We start from the raw sequence: 24,053 nt of genomic DNA on the forward strand, positions 1-24,053 counted from the left end.
ATAATTAATGAAATGGCGAGGATATTAGTTGCTGTACCAGTCTTTTTCCGAAAGCCGGTCTGGTTCAGTGGTATGATCAGATTTGACTCAGCCCAAAGTGCGATCTCCTCTAAGATGGTGCCCGCAAAGTATTTCACCTCGTTGTCAAGGAGGGCTACTAAGCGATAGTTGTTTGGGTCGATCTTGTCTCCTTTTTTGTAAATAGGGACGATCGGCGACCCCCCCCTCTCCAGGATTCTGGGATTCTGTTTAGAAGCCTAACTTCCGTGAATAGGGTTTGCATGATGTCCGCTCACTCTGTTTTTTGCTTTAAAAAGGGCTGGTGGGATACCGTTTGATCCTGGAGCACCTTCTTTCCTGCCTTTGGTTATCTGCTTTTTGATTGAGGTTATCTGCTGAGTTCTAGAGATGTCTTGGTTGTTGGTGAGTGAGCCTTGATCGACCTGTCCCAATAGCGCAGACATGTACGTTTCACAATCTGACTCTGTGCTCTTGTTGATCCTGTTTTGTGCTCCTGCGTGCTCTGATGGTCATTGAAGTGACTGGAGAGGTAATTAATCCAAGTCTCTTCCGTGATGTGAGATCCTAAATCTTTGTGCTGTGGGCGCATGATCCTATTCACTGATTGCCAGAAGCGGGCACTGTTGTTAGTTTGGGTGTCGTATTGTAATTTTTCCCAAACCTTGTTTTCAACGTCTTTTTTAATATTCAATTTTGTTTGATTGAGCACAGCCGCACAGCCCCACAAATACTGAAGGGATTTACACCAAATCACATAAAGGCACTTCCCTGTCCCAGTATCCACCTTTCTGCCACATTTGGTGTCATTCCGTTCAGCAGTTCGGGCTGTAGCGTGTGTCTAAAGTTTCTTTGGGAATTAACATAGGAAACACATGTTTTATGCCCTACACCCCCTTTTTCTTGGCCCCCAATTGACGGATCACCTTGAAACTTTCCATGTGTATACTTCTGTTGGAAAATTTCGTGAAGATTTGTCAAACTATGCCAAAGATATAGGCGGTCAAAAAACGATTTTCCTATGGAAATAATTGTCCTAATTATAACTACCTACTGGCGACCGCCAGCAGGATTTGTATATTTATTTATGTATTTATAAAGTTTTATAAAGCACGAACAAGATCCGAGGGATATCAGAGCGTTTTAAAAGGAAGGATATAAATCCAGTATTGACCACAAGTAACAATATACATTCTAAAAGTTAGCAAGAAACTTCCCCCAAAGGCCTATTTTATAATTTATGACAGCATCTGAGCAGAAGCCTTATTAGCCGGAGTGGGATGAGAAGAGAGTGGCTTGGCACTGTACCTCCATATCTAAAACTGTCAGAGTAGTGTTTCTTAATCTGTTTACTACGGATCCAAACAGGAAAGCATTCTTAGGGGGGTCAGTCCACATCTGCTTACACAAAAAAAATATAGAAGATTAATAAAGTAAATATACATTACCCTGCAAAACTTAGATTTTTTTTAAGTTCTGTCAAAGTGAACGGTTTTAAAATTTGAGACAAAAACATTAAGTTGTATCCTCATGATTTTTGGAGGTAGTGCAAGCACAATAAACAATCTAGTATGGGCGACTGGTGACCTTAATTGAAGCGCTGGTATGCCTGAACAAAAAAAAATATGTATTAAGCACACAAAAGACAAAGTGATATGCTAGAATCTAGCATATTTCTTTACCTATTAAAAATAAACCACATTTTGAAAAGCTCCAACCTAATAATTAAAAATGTGATATTTGTATATTTTTCTTTGTGATTAAATTAAAATATTTAATAATTTGTGTATTAGTTCTATCAATACGTGTGTATCTGTAGTTTTGTGTACTGTTTTGAGGTTCAAATCATTGAAATTGCTTAGGCTGGGGCCCCCTGCTCCCAATATTGATTCAGTAGGGGGTCCCCAGAAGTCAACAAGTTGAAGAACTGCTGACTTGGAGGACTCACAGAAGATATGAAATTCAAGACGTATAAATAGTAGAGAGAATGCTGGCGTAGAAAATCCAGAATTCTTAAGCAGGGCTCGGGTCTGCAGATGCCAGAGACTGCTCGTGTTTGTGCTTCACTCGGAACATGTTTGGATCAAGGTCCGTGCAAGCTCAATGTGGCATCAATTTAACCCTTCGAGCTTAGACCAGGCGGATACTGTGTGCCTTGACATTTGCATTGCTTTTGGCTTGTTACATGTAAAAGGCTCAAAAAGCACCTTGGAAAACAGTACGGATAAATGTTTGAAACACACTAATATTTTGGCGGGGTGGAAACAATACAGGAGTGAAGACACTTCTGATACCTCATGTTCATTCCCAATAAAGCCGGAGTCTGAGTGAGTCACTCCTAGACTTTAGCATTACCTGATGTCGAGAGTTATATGGTCTTTCTGGATAAGGTCTTGAAAAAGGATTAATCCCTATCCTTGCAAGCAATTATTTGAAGGCTGGTTTCAGACTAAACTGTTAAGCACATTACGACTACTGATGCAACTTTTTGAGCTGCACATCACCCAGCATACAAGAGATGAAGCAAGAACGGGTAAAAAAATACTTTCTGGTGCCTGTGTCAAGAAAACGAGATCAAAGGAATCCTCATTTCATTTTGCCGCTTACAAGTAGTTGCTGCATTTAAGTTATGTTCTCGGGGCACTATAATGACACTTTTAATAAAAAATAAAAAAATAAAAAACTCTCTTCTCTAAAATAATACAGGAAGTTTGTATGCTAACCGAATTCGGATCTGAAAACATTTAAAAAAGGTTACAATTCTTCCACATTTTGTAAAATGGAGGAAGTGCAATCCTGGTGGCTGCTACCTAGAGGCAAAAAATGAGGATAACTAATAAGAAGTACTGTAATTGAGGAAGCAGGCATTGAATAAAATCTTACACAGAAAAGTTTAAATTTACTCAGAATTGTTCAAAATGCTTGCCAGTATCTCTGTTTATAATCGATAGACAATGAGGCAAGCACAAGTTTCTCTTTGCGACAAACTGTGTGTATAGCACTTCACTATGTACTGCAGGTCCCGTCCCCAATGTAGAACCCTTTCTCTTGTTTTACTCCGTCAGAGTATCAGGCACAGAAAATCCCCAGAGAAAGAAACAAAACGCACACTTAAAACTCTATTCTAATTCAGAGATTAACTAAAACCAACGCATTCCTTTCTACTTTTACACAACAAAAACATCAAAGCCTGACAATAGGCACTTCATTGTTCTTGACACCATGATTCAGTAAATGCAAGGCAATCTTCTCTAATTATACCAATTTAGACTAATGCCACTTGATTTCTGACGTTCAACACGCTCAGCATTCTGTTAGCCTGCACTGTGCTGTAAAAAAACACAACTACTACATCAAAATTGCTCTCCAAGTGACTCAATTTTCAGCAACAAAAGAGACACAGCAAATAAGTCTTGTCAGGCTTGTAATGCATAATGCGTGAACTGCCCCTTGAAGCCAATCATCTCATTTCAAACCAACAAGCTCATGATCCAGATTACTTTATCCAGTGCAAGAAAAAGTAAATTAAATGGCCAGTGAGAATGCCGCAATACCAAGGTATTTAAAGGAACAGCAATAAACAGAAAAACAGCGTTTTATTAGTCAATAGTGTGTTATCGCGACAATCCTAGCAGGTGTGGTGGATTGGTCATCTCTTTTACAAGGCTTTCTTTTTGTTTCTTGTGAATTTCTAGAATGGGCGAGTATGGGGAAGGGATGAGCATAGGTTAGTGTTGGTCTATGTACCACTGGGGTCACTTTTTTCCTTATTTGAACAAATACAATGTCTGAGAAAGAAAAATGATTACTGGTCATGTTTTAACTGAACTTTGTAGAGCTTAAGCTAAAATGTTTTGGCCATGTCTCCTTTGCTCATCATTTTGTCCCTTTCTACTTTTTATATTCACAAATATGTTTGTGTGTATTCTGGTGTGGCACACTTGCATAATAAACGGTAATATACATGGGGTGGTTTTACTTTGCAAGAGGTGTTGGTGTATTTCTGTGTACACTGTATATAATCCTATTCCAATTTAGTATATTTTACTTTTAAATTTGGTTTCCACGTTGGTTTATAAAATGTATTAATTGACATCTCTATTCACCTAACAATCTGCACTCCAAAATCTTTTGATAAATGTTATCCTACCCCCATACTTGAAAAAAATATTCTCACTGGTGTTTCCTTAAATTTATAAGAAACATACGGCAGAAATAACTCTTTTTTTTTTTTTTGTGTGTAATATTTATTTTCTTCATGGTCTTTGCCACTTTTTGGTAACACTGCCATTATTATCCATGAATGTGCTTGAATGAGTATCCCCAGCATCACTAGTGGGTTTTTTGGTAATATATATGAGGCGTATCCTTAATAGCTTTGCCTTCAGTGCTTGGGTGTGATGGGTACGTCCTTTTTAGGTTTCGCTGGGGGGCGGAGCCGTTAGGCTCCTCCTCCAGCGAAATCTGTAGTTTCTAGTATGGGTGACTTTAACCCGCCTCTCTGCTTCATTGGCTAGCTCCATAAATGGAGGCTAGCCATTGGAACAGAGAGGCGTCCGTCAATGCCGGACCAGACACGGGGGCGTTCCCGAGATTCTTTGGCTTTTGCCGACGTCACGCGACGCCGGGAACGCCCCCGTGTCTGGTCCGGCATTGCCGGCACCCGCCTTCCGTCGTCAGCGTCTCTCCTCCCCCTTTCCCGCCCCCTCCCGCTTGTTATATTTTTATTTACGGGTGCCACCCCGTTTTTATTTAATTATTGGAGGCCGGTGCCCACCCGGCATTGCTCCGTGTTGATTTCACCGCCGCTGGCCCGGAGATCGAGCAAGAGGAGCTGCGCCCGCCTCCCTGCCAAGGGCCGCGCTGCCATTGGCGGCCCTCAGCGCAGGAAGCCAGGCACGCAGTGGTGCGACGTGGGCGGGGCCTCGAGGCGGCCATTTCCGCTTCCCCCTGCCCGGGGGAAGCCTGCTGGTGGTTCGTTGCCGGTCTCCCGTGTGGAGAGGGAGACCGGAAAAGTATAAACCCCTCCCTTAATCCCCTGCCCTGCAGTTACACCCCAGACCCGAAGGACTTCCTTTGATGCCGCTTCTGCTGTTCGAGGGAATTTTGCATATTGTAGCCCGTGGTGCTGACCGGTCAGACCCCCGCCGGATTTCAGGTCCTCTCTCCTCAGCAGGTCGGCGGCGGCGCCGGCGGGAGATGTCTGCTCGGGGTTCGGTAGAGGTAGGGGCACGTTCGTCACCTGTTTTTGTTTTCTACGGGCACTGGAGGCAGGATAAATACACGAATGTCCTTGTTTTTAACTCCGTGGGCACCTTGAACAGAACAGACTTGGTTAAAAAGTTATAATACCTATATACTGGCGACCATAGAAAAGTGCTATTATTCAATGTGCCAGGGCACTTGAGAAGTGCTGGTACTCTCTTATTAAAGGCACAGCGCTCTGGCTGGGGGTGTCCAGGTGTCCTCCCTTCCAAATTACTGAAGCACAGGTGCTCCGTTTCCGACATACCTGCCCACTCCAAGCACAGGTTTTTAATCAAAACACGTGTGACGTTGGTACTTAGGCGAGTATAAAGCCTACGTGTTTGCCCAGTCTAGGTCCCAATTCGCTTTCATTTCGGAGTTCCCTCACCACGTAAATGGAATGGCCGGCTGGGTCACTCTCGGCCCCAAATGACATTAGTATGTGGCATTAATACAACAAGTACATTTGCCTCTTTTTTTCATTCAACGTTGTTAAACCGATTCTAAGCGCTTCGTTTGCTAAGTCCACCGAGGTACGGCGAGATAGTGCAATGACCAGGATCACACATTTTGGGTACATTGTGAGCCGGGATTAGAACACGGAATCCCCTGTTCTACGTTGACACCGTAATGACTTAGAACAGAGAAATCTTATAACTAATGCGTCCATTTCACATTAGCACATTTTGAAAGCAAATGCATGAGAGCGACAGCGAGAGCCGTGTTAGCCCCGAGAAGGAGCACAGTGTGAAATTCGAGCGGTAAAAACACAACGGATAAAAACACTTCCCTAAAACAGTGCCATTTTCCTTCCTTGCAAACCAAGGCACACACAGAGGGGCCCCAGAAGCAGAAGTTGCCTTGTCATGTAACACATTGCCCTGATTTATAATAAAATTTTAACGAAATCATGCATATTTTAGCAGGCTTTAATCACTGCATAAAAATTTAATTCATGAACTGTAGCGCGTTTAAATAAATGAAGTGTTAATTCATTAGGGTTAATTAATTTGTTAAAGGATTGGGCGCAAGGTTAAGGTGGAGAGTGGAGCTTCTCAGTTAGCTCCAGCTCGGCTGGCGGTGGGCACGAGGCGCTGGGTGGGCGGGGAGGAGGAGCCGCCACCAGACAAAGAGGGGCGACAGGCGACACACGTTTACTGAACACGGACTTTATCGACCATAGACTCAAAACAATGTAAATCAAAAGGAAATTTGTTTTTAAACGTAATCAAATGATCTGATGTGTCAGTAACGGAGAGAAACATGTTGCGTAGTAGTGGTTATTGTATTCACCCATTAGGTTGAAGAAAAATTAGAAGTGTTGGTTGTAAATAATCAGTATGGATTTTATGCAATGGTTAAATGTCAATTACTGTAAAGTTTGTTGGAACTACAAAATGTCCACCAAATGCAATTAGCAGACTGCTCTCAGGCATTGACAAAAGATAACACATTACCCCAGTAATAAGGAGACTTTAGTAATTCTCAGTTAAACTGAGTGCTTATTTCGAAATTCTCTCCCTTGTATGGTGGCTTGTCATGATTCCTAGTTTGATAGCCCAGTCTGAAACAGATCTATTAGCTTTACCCAAGCTCCTGCGAAATCGGTCTCCAGCAATTGAGCACAAAGTGAGACAAATCGCTTCTTAAATTTATCAGTGCTCTTTCCGATAGCTGGCCAACCACAAGTCTGCTCTTCAGAATAGGATAGTGGCTGAAAGGCAAAGTTTATTTATTTATAAAGTTTTATATATAGCGCAAACTTGTCATGATTCCGAGTTTGATAGCCCAGTCTGAAACAGATCTATTAGCTTTACCCAAGCTCCTGCGAAATCGGTCTCCAGCAATTGAGCACAAAGTGAGACAAATCGCTTCTTAAATTTATCAGTGCTCTTTCCGATAGCTGGCCAACCACAAGTCTGCTCTTCAGAATAGGATAGTGGCTGAAAGGCAAAGTTTATTTATTTATAAAGTTTTATATATAGCGCGAACTTGATCCAGAAGAATATCAGAGCGCTTTACAATTTGAGGCAAAGGTAACACATCAGAACATTAGTCTAACATGATATTCTCTGGCTTTAGCATTCATTTGTGTAAATTGAAGTAATACATACTAGAGTCTGGTCCCAATAAACTCCTGTGCCTGAGCAGGTTGAAACATTATCAGGAGTGCTTCATCGTGCCGTAGCCCTGGCATGATCTGATCATGAGGTGCTTTGATTTGTGGCGCGTCCTAAAACAAATGCAGATGCCAGAGAGCTAAGGTTAGTTCTGGGTATCTCAGGGGGTATGCACTTGGCAGCGTATCCAGTACTTTGATTCAGGTTCCCTCAGGTCCACAGACCTAGCTGTATTTTACAGTTGAGGCAATACGGAGTTCCAGGGAAAGAGTAAGGCTGGCTGATCCTACCACACTAGAAACTAAATCTGGGTAGCGACTCTTGCTGGAAGCACTGCTGAACCTAGACCCTCTCAGTACGGCAGTCCTGTCCTAAGTGACTTTTTTCGCTGATCTGCTTTGTTTTTGCATTCATCCGCTCAACAGTACTCAAGTTCGTTTAAGGTGTGACTCCTGTCTTAGATCTAAATCAGGGTGTGTGAAGAGCTCCTCCTTTTCACTGCTGTAAAAGTTTACTGGAGAGTGTGGTAAAATCACTTCATTTTCTTATACTACTGGCTGTTGCCTGGCGATGAGGGCTCTGTGTCTCCGATTTGGTAGTTGATTTTTTGACTTTTGCACACCCAAAGTAGGATAGTTATCAGTGTCTTTGCACCAGTAACTGGTGCTTCACCTGGACTTTGAGAAGTCCTCGCTTCTCAACTGGAAGAGATTATTGTCAGCGACTGGTCCTTCTTTGCCGGTAGCTTTCCACGTTTGGCACTGGAGAATATGTGCTGCTGTGGCCAACCAGGAGAAGGTCAGTGGGGAGGAAAGACCAGCAGGGAAAGGAGGTGATAGCCAGGAAGAGCTGCACCGGGCCCTGCTGACTGCCTCTGGGTGTGTGTGTGTGTTGCTGGTTCTGGGTGTGTGTGTGTGTGGTAGTAATTGCTGCCTACTGAGCTCGTCCGTAGGGTACAATAGGTCTCACATTTGCGAGAGATTAAGCTAATGGCAATGTAAATGACCATGCCATTTATTTATCTGTTTTCAAAACCAACACATAAATACAAATTTTGTCATTTACAATGCCAATAGCTCAAACTTTTCCAAAGGCGAAACCATTGCATTGTAAATGCTTGTTGTATTATTTGAACCTCTCTTTCAGACTGGGCCTCCAGGAACTACTCCACCAGCCTCCGGAAATTAGAGCCTACACATATGCATGAGTAGAGGTGAATGAATTTCATGCTAGGAAAATTAAGCTTAGTCGTTGACTTCTGTCAACACACAGCAAACTTACACCACACATCCTTTTTGGCAGCAAAAATAAACTATTTTGGCACTACTCCCTACAAGTCACAGCAGAATAGTTGGTGATGGACTTTTTTAAACTAGGACAACGAGTTATTGAATTCCACTGAAATGAGGCATATAGTGTGGCAAAATGTGCATCATATCAATAAATAAAACAGCTGTCATTCACCATTTTACATACTATTCTGCTTACAAAATGAAAGTAAGTCAATTATCTTAATAAGCTTTGTTTTCTTTGATATACTTCAGACATTCATGATACATTCATGATACATTTCTGGGTATCCCAGAGGCCCTTCATGAACTCAATGTAGCTAATATTCTGCCTATTTACTTCTAGCCTCCCATTTAATTGTTTATCACATTTTCGGCTCTTTTCAGGATCAGATTGTCCAGCTTGTGAATGCAGTTTTCAGCAAGAAGAACTTTGAGAGTCTGTCCGAGGCATTTAGTGTTGCATGTGCTGCAGCGGCTCTTTCTCAAAACAACTACCACCTTCCTCTCATCGTGGTCTCTGATGGGCCTGCAGCTGTCTCTCATAAGCATCCCATCCTCCGGGTAAGTTTGGGACTCTTTCGATGTTTACTAATTTGTGTTAAATTCCCTAGAAGTTATCAAGCCAGGCATAGGGTGACTACTTATCTTAGTCCTCTATCAGTGTTGTTTAAACCTGTTCAAATGACGGTATGTTTTTTTAATCAGCATTTGATATATCACTGCATGTGAAATTGGTCACCAACCTTAAGAAACAGCTCTTAAGGAATGCTAAGAAACATTTTTAGTTCGTTTGGGGTAAATATGGCCCAGAATGGAATTTTGAATGAGAAAAGTGAATGTAAATTGTATTGATTGAATTGATTTTTGGTCAGCCTAGTAAAATATAGGTAGTTCTTCCTGCAGATTCCGTTTCTATAACGTATGTTACCAGGTGTCACAGAAGGTTGCATGTGATTTCATAGAAAAACTATTTCAGGATATGCCATTACTGAGAAACCATTTCGCCTAAACTGTTTAATTGAAATTTGCAGAATGGATGACATTTACCATTTCATAGGAACCTATTCATATAAAGTATTTTTCTTTTCGAAATTGGCTTTTTCATTGAAATTTTTTAAAATATAAATGCAATGGTTGCATTCAGGAACATTTTTATCTTGGGTATTTATTTCAATGCTTTCCTTCAGGGGAATATACTTCTGTTTTATATCTTCTACATTGTCAAATAATTACGGTGAGAAGTTGGCCTGGTACATGCTGTCCACTAATTAAAGTGGGCACCTTGCACCAGTCCAAACTACCCTTATTGATGATTAGGTCAAAGACAACCTTTAAAGAAAGCTATCCTAGTGGTAGCTGTGGAGAGCAGTTTTCAGCTTAAGTCTCGAAGGAATGTAAAGCAGCTTGTTTTACCAGTCTATAACCTCTTGAATGACCAAATGAAAGGAGAACCACACAAGGAATATATAAAATATATGTATTTATTACTAAGCACTCTCTACTAACCTCTTTATGAGATTAGAGGACAAAGCACACAATATTTAAATCACTAGAATGACAGTAAATAGCACAATACACTGGGCTCCAGGGGGAGACCAAACCATATACTAAGAAAGTGGTATAACATCCACGACTTGACTAGACATAGAGCCTAGAGCATGTAGAGTAGCTGGGACCTTAAGGAACCCCCCAAGGTAGTGACACAGGGGACCCACGGGGGACACGTGCAGTGTGAGAACACAGGCACGAGCTCCGTACAACTCTATGGGAAAGTCGCTTTTGAAATGTTTAAGTATAAAGACACTTAGGAGAGGACTGTGAGCAAACCCTTTCAAACTTTGAAGGTTCTAAGGCCAGCACCCATGTGAGCACCGGAGTACCCATGTTACCTAACCCAGGGAAGCTGAGTACATAGGTGTCAAATGGTGTCAGAATCTTCGTCTTTTTCAATGGCGTGCTGCTGCCTTGAAGAGTAAAAGTGTCCGATGTGATCCAAGCCCGGATCAAAGCTGAGAAGAACCTGAAAGCAAAGGGGACAGAGTAAAATGTAAATGTGTTGTATTTGTATAGCGCGAACAGTAACCCGTAAGCATCCCGGCGCTTGTACTCCTACCACAAGGGAACCCCTCCTGGCTTTTCCTTGTGAGGTGTCCACTCCTGGGCATCCCATGGTGAAACCAGGCATCCCTTGTGCATCGGGGGCCGTTGTGGAGACTAAGCAAGCTATTGCCCAGAGTTGCAGCGTGGGGCCCATGCTTAGATTCGGCACTGAGGCGAGAATATCCGGTCAGAGGAATTTAAGCCCGATCCCGCCGAGGCGGGAATCGAACCCTGGTCCCTGGCCAGCGCTCTGCATCAAGGTCTACCGCTCTAACCATTGAGCCACACTTCTCCACTTGCCAGTGACCAGGGGCTCGGTAGACTAATGCCCACCAATGTCGTCTGCTTCAGCTGAGAAGAGGTGAAGCTGGACTCTTCAGCCACGGATACCAGGAGACATCGAGGATTACCAAAGTCTGCAGGTGAGCTGTCCCACGAAGAATGTCGAGTGCTGGGGGGGTCAGTGTCCGAATTGAACACCAACAAGCCTTGGTAACTGCAACCCACGCAGTCAGAGAAAAGATGCTTCGGTGAGGATCAGCAAGGTCCTGGGGACTCTCCAAGCGATGGAGAGTCAGGGCACGTCTGGAGCAACCAGGAAAGCCCACTGAAAGTTAAAGTTGCCTTCACAGGGACCCACAGGCCAATGGACCAGGGTTCTCGAGAGGAATTGCAAAATACTAGCCCACGGAGCACTCGTGACGTGTAGGCCGGTAATCTTCGGTGGAATCACTGCTCGGAGTCTGGACTACAAGTAGCCTAAAGCACAGCTTCAGGGGTCGCTGGAAAGCACATGCTTCTGCAAATGTACATGGTGCCCAGGGGTTCGGGTTGCACGTTCCTCAGGAGGGATACGGTCTCAGGTTTGCTGAGCACACTAGTCGACCTCAGGGACTCTTGGAAACCCACCACTTGTGTTGCAAAAGTCTTCGCAGTCCTCAGGAGCTTCAGAGATGCAAACCTGTCAGATGCGTCTTTGGTGCCTGCTTAGCAGGGGAGTAACTCCTTTACTCCAAGGGAGATTCTTCAGTCATCTAGCGCAGTGGAGATCGTCGAAGTACTTGGTTTCTGTAGCAGAGTTTCACCCAGGTAAATCTAAAGTCCTGTAGCCAGGGGTTCCTACTTTAATACCCAAGGAAGAGGTGGGACAAACTCTGGGGACCCACCTATGGGAGGGTCAGGACAGAGGGGTGGCCACACCCATGTCCTTTGTCCAGTTTTGCGCCAAAGCAGAATCAAATGGCTGGCTCCTGCAACCGGTTTGAGCTGGACTCTGCACAGGGACACCAAAAAGTGCCCCCAGTGCAGACATCAAAGCACTCTGAGTGCACCCACCCAGCCCCAATACACTAAAGCCTGTCTGGGAGGTTTTTACACCTACCTGTGACAGGAAACCTATTGTCCAGCCTTCCCCTGCCGGAGTTTCGTCCAGCAGCAGGAGGGCAGACTTGTGTCTGTGGCTGGCAGCATCCATCTTGTGATGCCAGGGTTAAGAAAGCTGGTACCGGGTGTACCGGTGTTGCCATATTTCCCCCTCTAGGAGGGTAGAATCATACCGCCCACACCAGCTACTGGTGTGGAGGTATGATTCCAAGGTGTTTGACACCAAACACAACAGGTTTCTGTGCAGCCGTTTTAAAGTTAGCATTTACCGCGAGGTTATAATGTATATGGTATGGCTGCATCACAGAACAACCCCAGAGAATAGTTTCCGAAGGCTGAAGGGCTCTGCTCATGCATGGGCACCCTCTCACATAAAAGCCAGCACCCTGCCTTCAGGATTGATAAGGCCTGCCATAGGGGTGACTGATGGGTTTATATGTGCAGTGATAAGGTAGATATAGTGAACCTATATCTAATTATGGGGTGCATGCACCACCTTACACAGGTTGCAGTAGCATACCTGTGGTGTCAATTTGAGTGGCCTCTCAGGGATGGCACAATACAGGCTGCAGCCCCTGGGAGGCCTCTGGGGTAAGGCTTTCGCATTTGGAATGCTAGCCTTTGTAATAGCCCCTAAGGCCGGTACCGGAGTTACGACAATTATGTCTTTCCCCAGAGCTAGTGCTTTTTCTCTTGCTACGGAGGTTTGAACGGCTGTCAGTATATTTTCTGTTGAAGTGAAACTCATTTCTGCGTTTGTGTACAGGTGTCATTTGTATGCAATCGGTACAGTTTCGCCTTTATTGAAGGTTAAGCAAGTGTACCCGCATTGACCAGCTAATACACAGATCACCAATTTGCGTACATTTACTCGTGTCTGTAAGTGTTTGGAAGCAATCATGTCTTCTTGTAGTGAACATAGGATATTTGAATGTTCCTGTATCCAAAGTCAGGTTTCATTAAGTCGTAGAAAGGTTTTACCGTTTCTGCATAATCCACAATGTATGTTCTGCCGAAATTTAGGAATCCCAGTATTGATTGTACTTTTTTTTATGTTTTTGGAGGTTGGAGCAGCGCGCACATTTCTAAAAAGTTAGCTGCCAGGCTTTTCCCTTCACTTGAAAGCTCATGTCCTAAAAATAGGACACTGAGATGGACAATTTTTGCTTTTTTAAAGTTAAAATAGTAGCCTTCAGAAGCGAATCCCATAATAATGGTGCTCTTTCTGGTCAAGTGCCTCATTAAGTAATCGTCCGTCAGATAAATATCATCCACATTGCACAATGCTTCCTCATCAAAATTTTGGAGTAACTCAGTTACCCTTGCTGAAAATACCCTGGGGCTGCTCTTATACCCCTGGGTGAGACGAAGAAATTGTCGCTTGCACCCCAACGCTGAGAATATGTTCAAATGCCTACTTTCAGGCGCTATATTATGACAGAAAAATCAATTTGAGATATTAAGTGTTGCTTTGTATTTTAACTGCACAATGTTAATCATTAGTGCGGCACTGTGTGCGTTTTGGACAGCAAATGTCTTTGTGCAAGTGTTTAAATATCTGTAATCTAAAACTAGACAATATGAATTATCTGGTTTTGATACGGGAAACAAAGGATTGGTTCTTAGGTGCAATTTTCGATCACCCCTTGGTATTCAAGTTAATCTAAGATCTCCCTGACCTGTTTTTCAGCTTCTTGATTTATTAGGTATTGCCTATGTGCGTTTGGTGAAACTTTTAACGGGACTCCTCATCCCACTCTGCATGATTTTTATACAATGCTGGAGCTAGGGCTACAGCCCACTCCCGTGCTTATGCATGTTTAGGGTGTATGGGAACTAGGTCTGAGAATGCAGGAAAATTTAAATTTTCTCCCCTTGGGCACTCCATAACGAATGTTGGCGGCCAATCTTGAGTCCGCTTGTAAGAGAGGGAGGATTGAGCATAGCGACAGATTGCCATAAAGAGAAGATTGGAGAAGGCCCTTACCACAAGCCAATCCATTTGTGCTACTCCTGGGGGAAACTGGGTTTGGGGCCTGCTCCCAACTCCTCACCAAATGGCCAAAGGACTTACAAACCAGGGGTTGGCACATTTCAGAGTTTTTAAGTCTCGCCTGAGCCAGCGGGCATGCGTTGCTCTGCGAGGCTTCTAGTGTTCTATTGTTTTTTGACTATAATTGAACTATTTTTTTAACTGTCTTTGTAAATTATAGAGTCCGCGATGCATTTACTGAACAAAAGACATTTTTGGTTTGCTAATGTTTGCCGCCCCTCACAAATAAAGAGTCTGACTTTGTGGGCCAGCGACCAGTGGCGGCTGGTATTAATGAGCGAAAGGGGCGTTGCCCCACTAGTGTCGAGAGAAGACGATAGAAAATGTGTACACATGTGGAGCAGCTTTAAATTACGCGCTCAGTCACTGCTTCATGCACAATACAAATTCTTGGTTTGTTTATTTTTCCTTTAAGGAGGGGGTGCAGTCAGAGTCAGTCCTCCTGCTCATGTGGAGGCTGGGGGCGAGGGCTATTGCTCGCCGCTTCAAGGCACACACCAGGGGGGTGATGAAAGCATGATGGGAGTTGCCGGAGGAAGCTGCAATGATTTACTTTTAAATGGGGCGCTTATGCTGTGGCCCAGGTGTTTTCAGCAGAGCGCCATAGAACTAAATGATAAGGGGCAGGGCTGGCCTACAGGGACGAAGTGAAGTGGGTGGTACAACTGAAGCACTCCCTTCATGTTTGCGCCTCCTGATTAGGCAATGGAAGCTGGGGGAGTGAGTTGGGGGAAGAGTTTGTCTACGCAGCTCCTGCAACGCTGCCCGGCACACCAAGGGTTAACGTTGTGAAGCTTCGGACAGAAAATACAACGGATCCCATGGGGGAGACTCCTCAGCCGTGCCCGAAGCATGCCCGGGCCCTTGGGGGATGAGGACGAGGATACGGTGGACGAGATGGAGAATGAGGAACTGTCAGGTAGGAGATGTGCCCACAGTCCAGGGAGGTGGGGTTGGCGGATGCCCAGCTCTGATTGAGCGGGAAGAAAAGTGCAAACCGGTCAGCTCTTCCCCATCTTCACTGCAGAGGGCTGTGGCGCAAGGGGACCGGGCAGCTTTCTTAAGGGTTTTTCTGCCGTGTAAAAAGAGCAAAAAACAACTTGCACGCTCACATGCACGATCCGTGTTTTACACTGTGCGCAAACTGAAACACATCCCGCACTTCACAAATGAGACACAGCGCGTGAGCTTGCTGACTTGGGACCCATGGCCGTTTGGGGGCTATACGTCTCCTGGCCGCTTTTGACCGACCCTAACCTCAGTGATTGCCGCTTAGGACTCCCCGGATCACGTTTGGGATGCAGCTGGCTGTAACTGCAGAGTCCGGCAACTAACCGGGCTACATGATTCCACGGATAGAGCCTCACAAGTCCTCCAAAAATGTTTTACTTGGCCCCTAGGATGACGCCAAGGAGAACCCATGCCAATGAAAGTAGCAGGTATCCGTGGCGTCTTCCGAAAAGGACGGGCCCTGCCTGAGAATCGTCTTCATGCAGTAAGACCGCTCGTTGGGTTAATGCATGTGCTGCAGTTACCTGCAGTGTACAGGTATGATTTTGTGCTCTGAACAACTGGCTCAGTCTTTCTTCGTTGGTGGTGGATAAAATGAGTGCCCACCTAGTCGTGGAAAAAACGCTGATTTTTATGGAGAAGCGATGATTTTATCACCCCTCTAATGTATTTTAGTTAGAGGGCACCTTATTTATGCACAGCTCCAATGCTCCATGGGCTGCCTCCATAATCCCGGTAGTCAAATAAGAGGTATTGTTTACTTATTCTGGCCCATTTTCCTATTACTTTGAGGTCTCCTGGTTTTAGGAATTCATGTTACACCTGCGATGGCTCAGATGAGGGTTTTGTTGTAAAGATGTTATGGAGTGGTGAGGATCATGCAGGGGATATGACTCGATAGGTGTAGACTAGCAGGCCCTTTTGTCCAGTTACCCCGATGCCCAATGTACTTAATGGTCTTTAGCCTTTTTTTACAGCACAAACTTGAGTGTTAGAGTGCTTTGCATGGGTGCTTGAAAATGCACCTTTTCCCCACTTAAAAAAAAAAAATCCCACCTCAAACCTACCTTATGGCAGTTAGGCTCGCTTGCTATGCCCATCTCAAACTTTTACGCCGCACCACTTTCAAACCTCAGCAGCCGCCACTGCCAGCGATCTTCAATAGGAGCAATGATGCTCTTTGTTCTTGCGCTATTTCCTGTTGCTAACATTCATTGACAGCACATTACTCAACAAGCAGGCTTACAGGGGGCTTTGTCCCCTCCTATTGTGGAGTTCCTCAAAGCCCATATGTAGCATAATTTACCATCTAACCAGGGCAGGTTCATCTGTTTTCAGTTACATCTTCAGGAACATTTTCATTCCACTCTATCCTTCCTTGAATTGGTGTGTTGCCCAGTAGTCTATCCTAACATTGCAGGGTTTCATAATATAGAAAACATTTTGTTTACCGGTTGTAGTGGTGTTTCGATGTGATTTTCCTTAAAGGATCCTTCATCTTTCCCCTCGGATTATTGAAGAAATGTTTTCTTCGTCGAGCTTCGAAACGCAAGGGAGAATGTTTTCCTCCTGGCTTACCTTTTATTGACTTGGTGGAACTTGATATTTGCTTCAATAATTATATTACAGAATCATTCATAGTGATCTTTTCACACATTTCATATTACACTGTTGGAGAACTATTCTTTTTATCAAGTTGTCCTTCAGTGTCATTGGTGGTGAGCAGTAAATACTAATCTACTGAAAATGTTATGGTAATTTGGAGGTCCACAACAAAGGTGGGATTATCATTGTAAAGTTAAAGATATTTTTAACTAATAATAAAGAACAAATATTTAAAAATTCATACGGCACAGGTCTCATGGCTTTGTTAGTGTTTATTTTCTAATGTATCCCTTTATTCCTTCATCACAGTAGAAAGAAGCAGTAGATAGCCATGGTTTTGCTTAAACTTTGTCTTATATGTTTTAAATTCCTCCTGTGTTATTTTGTAACTATGTCTGCTGCACCTATCTTTTTCCAGCTGCGGGTTACCGATGTTCTGTCCCAGCCGCTGACCCAAGCGCAAGTCAAACTGGAGCATGCAAAGTCTGCGGCCACCAAAGCCCCAATCCTTCAACAGACAACACTCACCCAATCAGGGTAAGGGTATTTGTTTGCACGAGTTAAGAGTATTATGTGCCATTCCAAGTGATGATGCTTTATTTTGATAGGATTTTGGGCATCTTTGCTTAGCCACAGAGTTTTACAATTGAGCATCTGCCTGAATTTGTGCTCTTGTCAAATTGGGTGATGAATTAAATGAGCATAGTACATGATAGCTTATTGCTCTACCAAGATAATTGGTTATTCGGTATTTCAAAGGATCTCTTTAGCTCTTCATTAGCTTATTCTAAGCTTATTTGTTCATTTTATTTTCGTTTTTTCATCAGAGATAGCACTAGGACCCCTCACCAAGGCCATGCTGCTGCAGCTTGCATGCCTTGTTGCATTGCAAAAATGGCAAAGTCAAACTGGCACACTGCCTGTGTGCCAGGCCAACTAGCAATGCCTAAGATATAGATAAGTCACCGTTCTTGCAGGCCTTGCAGCCCTAAGGTAGAGTGCACTATACCGCAAGGTAGAGCAAATCTGCAAGAGCAGATATGCCCCTACTATACTTAAGTCAATTCTGGAATATTGTAGGCGCCAGGGAATCCATAGAGAGTACATGGGCTGGAAACTCTGCAACTTGAGTTCCGTAGCACCATGATGGCTTCCCTGAAACCAGGAGTGTTTGGTATCAAATTACTCGTCTCAATAAACCCACACTGATGCTAGAGCACTTTGGGTCTTTCATTGTGCCCTGTATACATCTGAGGAATCTCTGGACTCTTCTCTTATCAAAGTTTTATAAAGCGCTCGCACACCCAAGGGTTTCATGGCGGTAACCAACAGGACACAAACACTACTAAGGGGACCATCTTACACTAGGCCGTCGCTTGGGTAAACAGCCATGTCTTTAATAGCTTCCTGAATGGAAGAAGAGCGGTACAGGAACGAATTTCCAAGGGAAGAGAATTCCACAACTTGGGTGCAAGGGTGGCGAACCTACGGCCTCCCTTGCGTGATAGCTTATAACGAGGGATTATCAAAAGGGTATGAGAAGCAGACCGGAGGCTACGGGAGGGGGTATATCTGAGAAGAAGTTTCTGAATGAACTTGGGACTACGAGTGTGGAGAGATTTGAAGACTATACAGGCCAATTTGAAGGTGACACGGTGTTGAATTGGGAGCCAATGAAGTTGCCTCAGCAGAGGTCTTGCTGACTGCCAACGCGGGATGCGGTGTATCAGTCTGGCCGCCTGATTTTGTGCCATCTGCAGACGTCTACGACTCTCTACAATGTATAACCACCTAGTGGCATAACACATACAGAGCCAACTTCCTACACCCAAGAAGCAAAGCCTTTTTGCACTACCTCTTCACACTACCTCTCCTTGTATTATTCCACAAGTGTTCCTTTCTGTAAACGGGCCAGTAAATATTGTCTTTACCTTGTCACATTTGCTGTGCATTCAAAGGCAGAGGTCAAATTTCAGGCGCTGTCTTCAGGGGAGCTTGGGCGTTTACTTTTCTTTCTCTGACTGCAAAGTGAGAGGATCAATGTGACAATCTTTCTGTACAAGTATATCAGAATATATATAAATTAACAAAGAATAAATAAAGCATCTTTTTTGATCATTCTGAAGTGTGTTGTAAACAAATACTTGAATATGATCAAAATAAATCCGTATACTAGATGCCATTTCCGCACATTATAGTTTGTGCACTGTTGTAGTTTTATTAGTAAAACGGTATGTCTGTGCAAATGTAATGGTCATTTCAATTGAAAATGTGTTGTTTATGATGGCAGTTTGCTGCAACACCGTTCGTACTCCTCTCTAAGCCACTGCAATATACACCTCTCTGCTCATGTCTATGCCAGTGCTCTCTATGACACTACACTCTACTCCACATCACTCCAATCTAGGCCAAGTCACTCTACCACTCCACTGTATGCCACTCTGAAACACTATACTATGCGCCACTGTACTCTATGCCCATACAGTCTACTCAAATGCACTCTACGCACTTGCACTCTATGCTAATCCATTGTATGCTGCTCTAATCTACTCTGCATGACTGCATTCTGTCACTGCACTTTGCAACACTGTACACCATTATTCTACACCACTTGACTCTATCCTGCACCACTCTACGCCACTTCACTCTACTCTGAAACAATCTTAATCTGTGCCACTCTACGACACTGGGCAGTAGGCCTCTGCACGTTACTCTCCTCCATTCTACTCTGCGCTGCTGTACTCTCCACGCCATTATATGTTCCTCTGCACCACTCTACGCTACTGCACTCTGTGCCATTCTACTCTGCAGCACTGCCCTATACACCACTGCACTCTGCTATGCACCACTCCTAATCTACGACACTGCATTGCACACTGCTGTTTTTTATACCGCTGCACTCTACTCCACTGTACTCGGCAACACACTGTGACAGGGGTCTCCAACCTTTCCTGTAGTGAGAGCTACTTCTGATCAGTGAACATCCTTATGAGCCAATAAAGACTGAGGAACTCACAAATTGTTCCCAGAGTCCCCCCACACCCAGCTTCTTTAACTTAAGGGCCTCTACTGAGAAAGAGCTACCATTTAGCGTATGCAATGCACAGCAGGAAACCTTCAACAAAATGTGTGATACTGACCTCTGCAGTCACCAGTAGACTACAATAATAAGAAATTATAGGGACCTGCAGAGCTGTGCATATATACCAGCGTACTGAAAACCATACACTGCACATCTGTTTCTTATACCTTTATCATACATCACAATTCTACGTCCCATAACACGGTAAATACACTTCGGTGGTCTTCAAGCATGACATAGAAACACTTCGCACATTGGATCACAAAACAATGCCAACTACACACTATACATGGCACAGCTTACTGGCAATTTAGGAAAGTGCTTCAGTGCCCCACAAAAGGATAATAACCCTATATAAATGCTTCAATACAATTTTTATTATATCATGCCTTCTTTTACTTTATTATTGCACATGACTGCACTTTGAAATACTTGAGTTCAGGGCGTGCACTGTGCAAAAATCTACCCTGACAGGCTATAAAGTTGGTCCATGTAGCAATAAGCTATGGCACATGTTTGGTACACGACTTGCCTCTTAGTTCATTAACATAGCATGTATCATCCTGGGCGCTGGAGGCCATGACTGTTTTATAGCTATCACTTCTAAAGATGCTTGTCAATGCAGCGATATAATTTGATGCTCTGATTAAATGCTTCTGCATGTTGGAGAAATAAACATTGTGATTTTTTTAACGATATGACTTTTGTTTAACTAATTGCAATATTTTCAAATCTGTCCTCGTGCAAGGAAGGAGTCGTACATCTAAGGTTGGTTCATGTCCACTTTCCCTGTTCATTGGCCGCATTTATGACAGAAAAACATAGCCACTACAGGGGTGAAGTACTTTTTTTTAAATGGGATACAATTAAAGTGGTGCTAAGCCTTATGTTCATTGTGCCATAAAATTAACACATTTTACATTTCTCCCATCATTTTATTAAATTAAATCTGTGTTTTACAGGTAGGTATTCTAAATAACTAAAGTGTGTCTTGCTAGTTGTCACTAGGCACAAACCGGAGGCAGAAACCTATTTTACATTTCTCTTATTTCATTAAAATGTCATTAAAAGAAATGTAAAATTATGTTCCTGGCTCCGGTTTGTGGCCAGGCAAAACTTTTGGTGTGCTTTATTTATTAAAATATAAAAGATACTTGTGAAACACTGCTTTCATTTAATGATTAAATTAAAACTGTGTTTCAAATAGATTTTCCAAAAAATAAATTTCTCACATTTTGTTAACTTGAATAAAGCATTCCACAGACATATTTTTTTTTTCTTTCAAGTATGTCAACCACAAACCTTATGCCAGCAGTCTGGTTGTGCGTAAGGTGCTAGGTTTTCACCTCCTGCTCTGCTGTTTGCAGAGACAACGGGCCTCCACGGCTGCTGCTCCAGCAGCATAAGTCGAGCATGATCAAAGAGAGGTGCAAGACAGCAGAAGGCAGGTGTCGGGGCTCCCTGTGGGCAGGCTTAACACTGCTCATGCCAGGCCGACGTCATCTACTTCGCCCTGCTCCTCCCGGGCTAAGCTTAAAAGCCAATGGAAGCAGTTTCTTTGTGTAACAGCGGATAGAATGGATAAGAGGCCAAATGGCCTAAAAATAAACAAACTAATATTGACATGGTACAAAAATAGGCATGGGGCAGAAAGCTACTGACAGGCTGTCGGCGAGCTACCAGAAGCTTGTGATCTACTGGTTGAAGACCCCTGGTATAGAGAATATTGTGCCCGCATTTCTTCATCCTCTGAATGACTTATTTCAGGAACAGTAGGCTGTAACCTTATCAAACAAATAAACCTTCAAATTAAGTCAATGTGACTCTTGATAGAATCATAATACATACTAAGAAAGATCCATTTGCGGTTGCCAATGATAATCATTTGTCACTCTAACATCTTAAGACCTGACTCATTGAAAGTGAACACTGAGCATCACACTCATTCCATTAATACCTTGTGCTTGTCAACTTTCGCCCATGATGGCAGGAGTGGAAGCTGAAGATAACTTAGTTACTACTTTAAAGGAGGGTTTACATATCTTTTGTGGTTTTGTGATTACAATACTATTCACCTTCCATCAGTGTTCATAATGTCTCTCAAATCATTCCCATAGCATCATTAGACATGTGGCCCTCATAGAGATCAATGTGCCAACTAGCAAATACCCTTTACAACCCCAGGCATGAATGTCTGCTAACTTTAAGTATTCATGACCTTTACTGAGTCTTGATGGCCTAAAGTATTACTGAGCATCACTGCCCGCATACAGTAACAAGACTCAGTGGCAGAAACAATAATCACTGTCTGCGGCTGCAGTATTAGTGACTCTTAAGGACCTCAAATATCTATCGCCCCACGCTATGTTGCTTCCCCACCCCTCCCAACTATCCTGAAAAAGCACAGAAACAGGGGTTTTTATGCCAGGGTGTGACTGAAGAGCATACTTTAACAGTTATTTTTTATTTATCTCCTGTGTTCCAAATTTTGCAGGCAACCACAAGCTTTGGCACACACAGGCTTTTATGGCGGTGGGGTAATGCCATATTCTGCACTCCCTCTGCTTGCCAGTGATTTAATATGTCTACTTAGCATGACACTTGTCATGCAGGCCCATACATCTGCTCCCAGGGTTAAAATAGATACAAATGGCTGAATCCTTTGAAAAGTTAATTTTAGTCATGGAAGGGGTTTCCCTTCAAATTCTTACACTTTGTTATTCTTTTTTAATTCCGTTAAGTTTCTTGATTGAAAAGTATGCACAAAAATAAACCATGCCATCTGTAAAAATTGAAAAGATTGAATTTAGTGTACACCGTTGAAATACTAAAAGATATGCTCTTGCTTTTCCTCCAGTATTTTGAAATGTTTTTTCTTTTTTTTTTAAACAATACTTTGCAGACAAAGCCAATACCTTGCCTTAAAAATGTGAACCTGTTGTTTTGCCACTGCTTTTTTAAATTTTGGGCAGGACTGGCTTGAGCTTTCATGACTTATTTGTCGATAAAACATATCCAATCCAAATTTGCATTAATCTAACATTTTTGGAAATTGTGAAAAAAAAGTGGTGTGCAAGAAAGTGTTTGTTTTGTAGCAGTGGCCTCAACAAACGTGTGCTTTTCTGAGTTCTTGGAAACCAGTAGGAGTGTTAAAAAAAAATTTATACCACAGTTCTTTGCAGTTTTCTAAATGGTTGTACGTATTTCATAGTTTTATATTTTCTCCCTATTTGTAGTTTGGAGAGGAAAAAGGTGTGAAACCCATGGATGAACCCAGAAAGTTTTTCATTTCTAGAAGATAGACACAGTCACGGTTTGCGTTGCATATGGTTCTCCTAAATTAAATGATTGTTAAACTAAAACATTAGTGCAAATAGGAAAACCGTGGGCTTTTGTCAGAAAAAGTAACAAAGATTATAGAAAAAGGGAGGATAGAGAAAGTGACTTCTATAGAAATGTTGGAATACACTTTACTTCAAACCTTGGTTGAAAAATGCATTTAGATGTAGTAAAATCCTGGGTGTTAACAAGCATAGCAGCGTTGCGGAAGTTCAGCAGGGTACATAGAGGCCCCACCCTAGTACTGGTCTTAGACACATTTAAAGCAATTGTTCAAATAAAATACTTATACAGTACTGAAATGTTATAGACAAGTGGGTTTCAAAACTTGAATAAATTAGAGACGGTGTCTAAAGGCACAATTGAATCTCCCCAAATCATCTGACACAGGCAATAAGGATGTAAACAAGATTGGTTTCCTAGTATTTCATATCCATAAAATGAATAGTGGCATTTTGGAATAAATACTACTATTTGGTTTCCTGGTATTCATATCCATAAAATGAATAGTGACATTTTGGAATAGATACTACTATATTGGAGAAGACAAATTATCTTCTACTGAGAGAAAAACCTTCTATGTAGTGATTTGAGGCGGACTGCAACTCTTAAAGGGTAGATGAAAGCAATATTTGATCTGTTTCTTTAGATTCTCCCAAATTGGGAGCCCCAGTGGAATATGAAAATAGAAATATTGTCCAGACATTAAAACTTAAAATACTTAGAAACACAGATCACAGAGTCCCCCCTGTGAGACTCTTGGGAGTAATGATGATGTATTTACATATATTTCAGTGTTCCCA

General features: G+C 42.9%; 1 protein-coding gene across 2 annotated transcripts in view; it reads left to right on the plus strand.

The window, feature by feature from the left end:
* Window positions 1–24,053, plus strand: part of RPN2 (ribophorin II) — a 205,515-nt gene that overhangs the window by 81,105 nt on the left and 100,357 nt on the right. For both annotated transcript variants that reach the window (XM_086932229.1, XM_086932228.1), the window contains exons 7-8: window positions 9,062–9,238; window positions 17,248–17,366. In XM_086932229.1, the coding sequence (XP_086788355.1) occupies window positions 9,062–9,238; window positions 17,248–17,366 (296 nt within the window). The remainder of the gene's footprint in view (window positions 1–9,061; window positions 9,239–17,247; window positions 17,367–24,053) is intronic.

The sequence above is a fragment of the Lissotriton vulgaris genome, chromosome 7 (genome assembly GCF_964263255.1).
Source record: "Lissotriton vulgaris chromosome 7, aLisVul1.2, whole genome shotgun sequence".
In the NCBI taxonomy this organism is placed as follows: Eukaryota; Metazoa; Chordata; class Amphibia; order Caudata; family Salamandridae; genus Lissotriton; species Lissotriton vulgaris.